Source organism: Pediculus humanus, genomic scaffold (assembly GCF_000006295.1).
Source record: "Pediculus humanus corporis 1103172108222 genomic scaffold, whole genome shotgun sequence".
NCBI classification, from domain to species: domain Eukaryota; kingdom Metazoa; phylum Arthropoda; class Insecta; order Psocodea; family Pediculidae; genus Pediculus; species Pediculus humanus.
This window is the reverse complement of record NW_002987792.1, coordinates 74,796-85,316: the sequence shown is the minus strand read 5'-3', so window position 1 is coordinate 85,316 and position 10,521 is coordinate 74,796. Positions and strand designations below refer to the sequence as shown.

General features: G+C 28.1%; 4 protein-coding genes across 4 annotated transcripts; all 4 read right to left on the bottom strand.

Moving 5' to 3' along the window:
- Positions 1 to 358: 358 nt before the first annotated feature.
- Phum_PHUM452360 (Neuromodulin, putative) lies at positions 359 to 1,169 on the bottom strand (the record flags this gene model as incomplete). The annotated part of the gene is made up of 2 exons (XM_002429769.1): positions 359 to 1,015; positions 1,101 to 1,169. 2 exons carry the CDS (start codon positions 1,167 to 1,169, stop codon positions 359 to 361), a joined length of 726 nt encoding a protein of 241 aa, XP_002429814.1.
- Positions 1,170 to 1,872: 703 nt separating this feature from the next.
- Phum_PHUM452350 (enolase-phosphatase E-1, putative) lies at positions 1,873 to 4,112 on the bottom strand (the record flags this gene model as incomplete). The annotated part of the gene is made up of 6 exons (XM_002429768.1): positions 1,873 to 1,878; positions 2,207 to 2,394; positions 2,539 to 2,795; positions 2,890 to 3,074; positions 3,160 to 3,261; positions 4,005 to 4,112. The coding sequence occupies 6 exons, from the start codon at positions 4,110 to 4,112 to the stop codon at positions 1,873 to 1,875; spliced, it is 846 nt and encodes a 281-aa protein (XP_002429813.1).
- Positions 4,113 to 4,703: 591 nt separating this feature from the next.
- Phum_PHUM452340 (Peroxiredoxin-1, putative) lies at positions 4,704 to 5,852 on the bottom strand (the record flags this gene model as incomplete). The annotated part of the gene is made up of 5 exons (XM_002429767.1): positions 4,704 to 4,795; positions 4,963 to 5,197; positions 5,280 to 5,415; positions 5,503 to 5,708; positions 5,841 to 5,852. 5 exons carry the CDS (start codon positions 5,850 to 5,852, stop codon positions 4,704 to 4,706), a joined length of 681 nt encoding a protein of 226 aa, XP_002429812.1.
- Positions 5,853 to 6,765: 913 nt separating this feature from the next.
- Phum_PHUM452330 (class A rhodopsin-like G-protein coupled receptor GPRfsh, putative) lies at positions 6,766 to 10,189 on the bottom strand (the record flags this gene model as incomplete). The annotated part of the gene is made up of 7 exons (XM_002429766.1): positions 6,766 to 7,462; positions 7,537 to 7,765; positions 7,846 to 8,191; positions 8,262 to 8,450; positions 8,529 to 8,621; positions 8,919 to 9,036; positions 10,035 to 10,189. 7 exons carry the CDS (start codon positions 10,187 to 10,189, stop codon positions 6,766 to 6,768), a joined length of 1,827 nt encoding a protein of 608 aa, XP_002429811.1.
- Between the last annotated feature and the right edge of the window lie 332 nt (positions 10,190 to 10,521).

Genomic DNA, 10,521 nt, shown 5'->3' with positions numbered 1-10,521 from the left:
AATCGAAAACCAACCTCAGATGTATATGCTAAGGCACGTGCGTATGGGATTCGTTTGTTCTGTCTCGTGTACAAACAAAAAAAAAATAAAGGATAGGATTTCTACTGTATGTTTCGGTATGGGGAACTTGATGACGTTTCATTCAGGTACGGATTTTTTTTTAAAAAAGGAATTTGGCACTTTCGTGTACCTGAGAACGTGTGTGTGCGTGCGCACGCTCTTCTTCAATGTAAAGGGGTTCGCACCACACCACGTTCTTTACGGATTTGGCTTTTCTTAAGTACCAGACTGATAAAATTGGAAAAATGGGGAGGAGGAAGGGGGGTAGGGAGCGAGGGAGGAAATACAAACAAAAAACTTAAGCGGAAACGTCGACGGTCGAATCCGCTTTTTCCTCTTGCGCCCCGACTTTTTTCACCGTAACGGAATCTTCCGTGACTTTTTCGTTTTCCTTATCGTGAGATCCGTTCGCTTCGCTTCCGTTCACTTCCTTTCCGTCCGTTTCGCCATCTTTTGTCTTACTTTCCTTATTTTCGACTCCTCCGTTCGTGACGTTGTTTTTCTTTTCGTCTGCTTCGTTTTCATCCGACGATTTTTTCACTTCTCCGTCATTTTCGTCACCTTTTTTCTTTTCTTCACCGACTCCTACCTCGCTCGTCGAATCCACGACACCATCCGAATCAATTTTTTTTTCATCTCCTCCCTTTTCTTTCTCTTTTTCCTTTCCACCATCTTCCACTATCCCGTTCGTTTCTCCCTTTTCATCATTCATTTGTTTTTCCGTTTTAACTTCATCACTCTCCACCTTCGTACCATCACCCGACGATTCCGTTTCCTTTTTTTCTCCCGTCTCCACAACCTTCTTATCATCATCATCATCATTCTTCTCCTCGGATTTTTCATTTTTTTTCTCATTTTCATCTCCGTTTGTTATGTTCTCTGATTTTTTTTCCACTTCCACGTCCATTTTTTCAACTTCCTCCCCCTTTTCAGTCTTTTTTTCATCATTTTCATCCTAAAAAATCATCATTAAAAAAATATTAGTAAACAAATAATAATAATAATAATAATAGACATAAAATAAATAAAAAATATCAAACCACATAACCACCACCACCACCACCACTACTACTACTACTACTAAGAAAGGATTTTATAAGAGCAGGCATTTTTTAGAAAGGTTTCATCAACTATAATAAATAAATAAATAAATAAATAAATAAATAATTAAATATTTAATTAATTTATTTTAATTTTGTTTTTATTTTTAAAACAAAACAAATAAAAAAAAAAAGAAAAGAAATAATAAAAAAAAAAAAAAAAAAAAAAGTTTATTAATTTATTCAATGAAATCGACACAACAACAAAAACACATTCAATTTACATTTAATCATAATTAAATCTAAATATTACAATATTTAGTTATATATATATATATATATATAAAACACTAAATCCCTCTCACCAAACAAATTACATACTAATCATGTAAAATATATATATATATTAATATTAATAATAATAATAATAATAATAATTTTATATATCTTTTCCTTATTTCGACAACAACAACAACCCAAACAATTTAAAAATGAGAATACATATCATATCATTTATCGAGTAATCGTAATAAAACTTTTTTTCTTCACTTTCTTTTCTGTAAGGTACATTACAAAAAAAAAAAAAAAATTTCATTTGTCACTTAATTAATTAACCAAATTAAATCATGTTGTAAATAAATAAAAAACCAAACCCATGTAGTATTCTCACTATTAAACTCAAATCACATATTGTCGAGAGAAAACAAACACAATATTGCACTTTCAATATTAATTTTCCTTTTGCGAAATTGAAAAAAAATCTACATTTTAATCATGTCTAACAGAATAAAATAATAAAAATAAAATAAAATTTACCCCCCCCCCCCGCCTTTAAAACAACACAAAAATAAAAAAAAAATAAAATAATAAATCCATCACACAATCTACTGAAGTAAATAAAAAAAAAAAAAAAAAAAAAAAAAAAAAAAATGTATTAATAAGTGTACAGGTTTGAATATATGTATGGAAACATGTATTCGTTGAAAGAATAGATAAGAAAAATATATATATATATCGAATCACAATAATGTATCGATAAGAATGTCGAGTTTCGATAAAAAAATCGAATCGATTGTATTTAAACATAAAATTAACTTTTAACTCACGTTTTCTACTTTTTCAGTTTCCTGTCCCGTTTCGCACAATTTCTTTTTCTTATTGCTACTCTCGAAAACGATGTCATTGAAATTTGACACGACCGTGAATGCTTTTTTCTCATCGTCCGTGAGTGGAACGTTACCCTCTCTCACGACGACGTTGACTTGCATACCCGCTTTGTCAGCAGCAACAGCTTCTGTAGGTTCCAAACAAAAAAAAAAATTTATCTTTCTACCCCTGTTTTTTGCCTTCTCTCTCTCTCTCTCTCTCTCACACACACACACACACTCACTATCACTCTTTTCGATTCAATAGACATTTGAAAAATTATGATTATTACCTTTTATGGAATCTGTTAGAAACAGGATTTGATTACAGTCAAGTCCAACGGCTTTGGCAATGCTTACGTAACTGGAAGCTTCCGTTTTGGGTCCTATTTCAGTATCGAAATGACCATTTAAATAAGTTTCAAGATCTCCAGATTCTGAATTTTTAAACAATAGTTTTTGAGCTTCAACGCTCCCAGATGAATATATGTATAATTTCTTATCGTTTTCACACCATTTTTTTAACATTTGTGAAACGTCATTGTAAACGCTGTGAACATCAACAAGGAAATATCATGACAATTATTATTATTAACATCATCATCAAACTCGAATGTCTGAGGTTAAAATCAATATAAACCTACATTCCCTTTAATTTTCCTTTTTCATAACCTTCTCTCCAAATGTGACCCTGTAATTGTTTTAATGCTGTCGTTTTCCTATCGAGATCCATTTGCCAAAGTACATTTTTAATAAGTGTTTCCTTTTCTTTTTCCCCATCTTCGATTAAACATAAATTTTCAACTTTATCTTCTTCATCTTTTTTAGCCTATCATAGTTAAAGTTAAACAAATTGAATGAAAAATAAAAATATTTTTCTAGTTTGAAATTGTGAGAAATTCAAATGTAAATACCTGTTGTTTCAATGCTTTTAAATCTTCTGCAAATTCTTCATCGTTCCAATGAGAATCGACATAAGATTTTAAATTTTCACGAACATAAGGGAAAAGTACATCCTGACAAAAATATATAAATAAATATTTATTAATTATATTTACCAAAATCTGTTATTTTATTTCATTTGTAATAACCATGACAAAGTATAATTTAAAAAAGTAAAACATTATAATGGGATGAAGATGAAATTTGAGTGAATTAATCAAACGATTGTTTCTTTTTAAAATAAATTAATGTTGAGGTTTAAAAAATGCTTGTTATTATTAAATAATTCAATGAAATGAAAATATCTAAAACATTTATAATGTTGTGAATGAAATAATTATGCTAAATTAACTAAAATTTCTTTTTTTTTTTTTTTTGTCTTATATTAAAAACTGCCATATCATTACAACGGTTACATAAATTAAAAGATGCCGTTTGTTGAAATACCTTACATATAATTAATTAATTTTTTTTTTTTTTTCTTTTACAGTGTAAAGAAAAGTCATAAGTAAAACTCGTGATAAAAATTAAAAATATAAATGCTGAAATGTAAATGATGTTAAATTTGCTTTGTTCTGTTAAAAGTCACCGACACCGGGGGCAACGACATGAGAAAATGGTAAGAAAATGTATTTTTATATATATCTTTAAATAAAATGTGAGAGAGGATAATAAATAATTGGGTGTTGAAGTGACTGACCAAAGAGCGAAAACGCATACAAGTTAAATTTAGAATACACATTAATATCATTTTTAAATAAGATAATTTAATGAAAAGCACAAGCACGATCAGGCACGCCAATGTATTAAATTTTACCTTAACAAAACTAATGGGTGTAGTGGTCCCTTCAATATCAAGTAATATGGCTACAGTCTTATCCAACAAATTTCCTCCTTCACAATTTCTTTTCTCTCCAGATACCATGATTACAAATTTAAAATATAAAAAAATTTACTAAACTACAATTATGTACTGGACGCCAGCTCCTGATGAAGTGGCCAATTGGCAATTTTTTGAACTGTTTGAACATGTTGCGACATATTTCTCTGCGTATGCATTGAAAATTTCCGGCTGACTTTTTTTATAACAAAAAAATAATTATATCAACTGGAGGAAAAGTCGCCATTTAAAAAAAAAAAAAAATTGTTATTTTAAAATGCACCATCACGGTATATTTCTTCCCCTCATCTTTCCCCCAACATAAATAAAACATTACTGAATAAAAGAAAGGAAATGTTAGGGAATGACATGAAAATAACTTGATTCGTTTCTATTTTATAATTTTACTTTTCTAATAATGATAATAATTGTTGATAATTTTCATTAACATCAATTTTTTAAAAAGCTATCACAATGTTTTTGAATAGTAAATATAATAAAACATTTAGGCAAATACACTTAATTTTCATATAACTTATAACATAAATGTGAAATAAGTTTGTTTTTTTTTTTTTTTGTTGTTGTTATATCTGCCTTAATTTAAAATCGTAATTGACCTAGAATGTAACAATTTGTCTATTTTTCATAAGTTTTATCAAAGAATTCTTTCGAGTCTTTAACTGTTGGTTTAATTGTATCTGTATCTGGTTGCCAATTAGCTGGACACACTAAAAATAACAGAAAGAAAAAAAAAAATTAATTTATTCCAGTTTAATAATAAAAAATGAAATTATATATCTAATTTGTTTAGACTATTAATTATGAAAAAAAATAAAAATTTTTTTAAAAAATGCTTTTAATAAGTTAAAATGATAATTTTTGACTGATAACTTACCTTCACCATGCTTATCGTTAAATTGAAATGCTTTAACAAGCCTTAAAACTTCATCCACTGATCTTCCCACAGGTAAATCATTAACTGATGTGTGCCTAATAATTCCTTTATCATCAATTATAAATAAACCTCTTAAAGCTATTCCCGATGATTCTATTAACACTCCGTAACTTTTTGCAATGGTTTTTGTGAAATCGGATAAAAGAGGATATTTAATTGATCCAATTCCACCATCCTGTACAAGATTATAAATTAAATTTAGCATCACATATTACTTAATATTTAAATCTTATAAATTTAAAAAAAAAAAAAATGACCTTTTTAGAAACATTTTGCCAGGCAAGATGAGAAAAATGAGAATCTGTCGAACAACCTATTACATCAGCATTAATTTTTTGAAATTCTTCATATTTTTCACTAAATGCAATTATTTCTGTCGGGCATACAAAAGTGCTGAAATAAAAAAATTTTTTTTTTCAAATTAGAAAAATTTAAATTTGAAATTTTACTAATGTTATAAATAAATTAACAGAAACGTACAAATCTAAAGGATAAAAATAAAAGATTACATATTTCCCCTTGTAATCTGATAATTTGATTTCTTTAAAATCCATATTATAAACTGCTGTTCCTTCAAAATGTGGAGCTGGATCTTGTACCCTGGGTGCCATAAGTTGCTGACCATTTGTATTAATTGATCGAATAAATTTATATTTTGAAGTCAAACCACCATTAACTTTACTAGCCTATAACATATTTTTTATTTACTTAGCATGTAAAAGTATGACTTGTGAGGATAATATTCAATATTCAAATTTTACATTAAAAATTATGAGATGAATCATGGAATAGTAAAGGTAATATTAATAATAAATTACAAAAGCATTCATTATCATTAGAAGAAATTTTTTTTTTGTATTGGCACCACAATTATTACTAAAAATTAATTGTTATCGTTAATAATTGCGTTTTTAAATAAAATAAAACAAAATTTAAAATAAAAATAATTACCGAAAGTTTTAAAGCTCTAGAGATGAATGACATTTTATTAAACGACCTTTTCAAAATCAAAAATAAAAAAAAAATTATTAAGTGAATATTGGCGATGTCGTGTCAGGAGATAATGTATTGGCAAAAAATTTTTGCAAATGAAAGTTGTCGAAATTTGTAAGTAATAAACCGGTTGACGGTTGGTTAAGTTCTAATTTTTTGTAATATAATTTTTTTTGGCAATTTTAACTTTGTTTTTTTCAATGTGTTTTGTTTATTCTGTTTATTTCCACCATTTAAAAAAAAATTATCATTCTTTTTATAACTTTTACGCGTTAAAATATAATAACCTACGAAAAAAATTATTATTATTTATGTATCCATTGACTTTTATGTATAATACACATAAGAAGCAAACCAAGATATTGGGGTTAATTTATGTTACAATAATTTATATTTATAATTTATATATTACTTTAGTTAGAAATTAAATTCAGCAGCCATGGATAACAAAACTAAATATTATAAACTTGGAAAGAAATTTTTTGGTAAGAAAAGTAATTAAATATAAAATTTTTGATTTTTAGTTTTTATTATTTTATTTTAAAATGATACATTTATTACTTATTGTTTAAATTTTTTATCTTTTTTTTTATTCTAATTATAAAAAGTACATTTAATATTAAAAATTTTTTTTTTTTGTTAAACAGACTTAAAATTTTCAATTATAACATCACACTATTGTACAATTCACAAGAAGTAATTCGGTTTGAAGGATTTAAAAAGTGAACAAAATATTTATCACACCGATTGTTATAATAATGAACTATTACTTATTCTGTCTACTTGTTCAGGAGCACAACAAGGTACTTTTGATTCTTTATTCGATGGAACAAGTTCCATTGAATTCAATTGATATTCAAGAACTGGACCCAAATAAGAAGGCCTTATATTATTTGTATTATCCAATGATGTAAAAGTTGTCAACAGTGAACCTCTGTGATTAGGTGGTGTTACCTTGCAATTATTATCATTTTTACATCCTACTTTTCCAACATTATTTTTAGGATTTATTCTTGTAGGTCCCTTGAATCTGGCTGCTCTTTCTGCACACAAACCATATCTATTAAGTAATATGAATAAGTCTCTTTGATATTGTTGAGTAAGCAATGCATATAAATATGGATTGGCACAAGAATTGAGAGGATAAAAAAAAACCAATAATATTTTTGTTTTTGACACATCTATTAATGGATAACCGGAAAGTGCAGTTAAACCGAAAAATGTTATCGGTGCCCAACATGCGAAATCGGTGAACACCAATAAAGCCATTCTTTTGGCCACTGTCATGTCCGAATGTGATCTTGCCAAATCTTGACCTTTTTTTATGGAACAATACATTTTACCATAGCAAGTGCATATCAACCAAAATGCAAGACCGTTAAATATTAGGAGAGTTATTAAATATGCAATGTCACCGGTTTCTCGATTTTCCAAAGGAAGGCAAATGCTGTAAAAAATAATGAAACGCCATTACCAAATCTTAGAAAAGTAAATTTTAAATGACGAAGGAAGGAAATAAACCTCGTTTTTGAATAACTGCTCACTCCTGCCAATGGCAATGCAGCCATCATTATTGAATATATCCAACCGCCTGCCATTATGTGAGCCGCCGTTTTTAATTTTAATCTTCTGTTTAAATGAATGGCATATGTGATCGTGTACCATCGTTCGCATGTTATGACGGTTAAGGTAAATATTGAAAGTTCACTCGAAAGAACCGTTAAAAAACCAGCTACTTGACATCCCCAACCTAAAATAAAATATTTTTTTAATTTATTTATTTCGAATTTTTTTTTTTTTTTTTTTTTTTAGAAATCAATCATGGCGTACCGTTTTGCCAATCGATGGCAAAGTTAAAATAAACTCCGATTGAACGAACATCCATGACGGCTATTAAAAGCAAATATAATCCCATTAAAAAATCCGCCATGGCTAAATTGCACATGAGAAATTTGGGTACCGTCATACGAAATCTGGAACTTAGTAAAACCAAGAGTACGGCCAAATTTCCAACGAGGGAAAAAAGTGCAACTATCCAAACTTGTATTCGAAGTGCCCAATTTCCCATGATGTCTTCGCATGGATTGAAAGCATCAGGAGCGGGTCTGCAGGTGACGTTTCTATACTTTTTACTCAAATTTCCACAGACTGCATTCAACGGTACAACCGTGGCTTCCTTCCAAAAAAAAAAAAAAATTAATTTTTCAAACGTTCTAATCAAATTATTTAAATCAAGTAATAATCACCTCGTGAAATTCTTCTTCGGCCATGTTTCTCATATAACCAAATTCCGTTTTATTATCATCGTAAAAATAACCTCCCCAACTTCCTGGTAAAAATGTCATGGACGAACCGTTGAAAGACCAAACCTGTCGTTTATTTTTTTTCAAACCATTTTGTTCCAAACATTTTTTTTGAACGGACTGTAAAAACTCCTAGAAAAAATAATTACAATAATTTATGCGTTTTTATTTGCAGATATTTAAACAAATTGTCAACTTCTTCAATGTCACCTGATGTCGTTTGTAATCTTCTGGCGAATGCGTATCCGGAAACTGAAACGCACAGCAATGATAAGGATAAGTGAGATCGGCTTCTTTTATGTACTGTAAAAGTCAAAAAAAATTTCATTCATTCAACACTTTCGACAACCGTTCGTTAAAAACCAGGTACGTTTTAAAAACCGTTTTTTTAGTTTTTTTCTAAACACCTTTAAAATCTTCAACGGAATTCGAAACCGATATGAAACGAACCCGTTATTCAAATCGACCAATCGTAAAACACTTTATTAATTACTTGCGTTTTCATTGGCGGATGCCGGTTATTACGTCATCACTCGCTCATCAAAATCAAACGTGATTTTAGTAACGGTGAAAAAAATAAAAGAAAAAAAAAGAACTTACGTCGAAATTATACACGGACGGAAAAACTTTGAGCGTTTTCGTATCTTGTAATCTTAATATTTCCAAATCGGATAATCCATTCGTTGGAAGATAGGTTATCGATGTTAATGATAAATCTCTGGAGAAAATAAATAAATAAATAAATAAGGAAAGGATTCAAAAATTTTATTTAAAAAAAGAAAAAAAAAAATTGATTAAGCGTGAAAACACGAATTTAATTTATTTCGAATGATATAATTTTTAATTAGAATTTAAATTAAAAAAATAAATGATAATGAAAAAATATTTTATACATAAATGTTCTTTCAGTTAGACGAAATAATAAAAATTTACACGTCACGATTCGCGGTACCTGCCGCCGCCATATTTGCTGTTTTTTAAAAACTACACTTTTACCAAACAAACAAACTAATTTGTAAAAATTATTATTATTATTATTATTTTAAATTTTATCTCTCGTAGTAAAAACGGAAACGGAAAGAATATAGTATTATTATCATCAAGGTCAAAAAAAAAATAAAAAAATTATTTTAATCTAAAAATTTTTTCTTTTCTTTTTTTTTTTTTTTCAGTTTTTCTTTAAAAAATTCGTTTTCGTCGTAAACGTTCAGAAAAAAATTTTTACATCACAAGACGTGTTTTCGCGATCGAGACGCACGTTTCGAAACAATTTTCAATAATGTTTCGAAACTTTTGTAAATCGCGTTTGAAGTTAAAGAGGAAAAAATAATAAAATTTAGGTAAATAATTAAATTTTTATTTTATTTTTTTTTCACTCGTTTGTCTAAGTCATTAATCCATAATAATAATAATAATAATAATAATAATAATATGTGGGACGGCCCACATTCTTCGGAAGATATTATAAGTAGCACCACCGAAATTCGAGTATTTGTCCCTAAGGAATCGGGTAGAAACCTGGGATAAATACTTAAAAACCCCGACAAATAAGAGCCTTGTCGTGTTTAATAGTGGACATAATAATAATAATAATAATAATAATAATAATAATAATGAAATTTATTTTTTTTTAGATTGTTCCTGGAAATCATCGACGCCATCATGTTTTTTTTGTTACGCTTCAAAAGAAAATAAGTAAAAGTTTTTGATACTTACAAATACCGAAGGCTTTGAAGATTTTTAAAAGAGTCTGAATGTAATATGGTAAGTTTCAAATTTCCTTTTAATATTATTTTAGCAATTTGAGATTCTTTGAAAGCTTCCGGTTCTATTTCCTCGATTGAATTAAAGCTCAACAGTCTGTAAAACATATGACGAAAAAAAAAAATAATAATAATAATAATTTTTCTTTCGTTCCCGTGTTTGTTTTCGACAAAGCGGTGCATGAACAAAAAAAAAAGATGGCACCGTAACTAAAAAAAAAAAAATAAACTTACAATTCTTGCGATTGAATTTTAAAACCGTTTGTGTGAAGTTTTTTTATGTTATTGCTTTCCAAATCTCTGAAAATATTGAGGGAAAAAATTATTATTATTATTATTTATTTTTTAAATAAACAATTTTTTTGATATGAACAAACAGACAAACGAACAAACAACAAGCGAAAAAGGGAAAAGAAGGAAAGTTAGTAAGGTGTAAAATT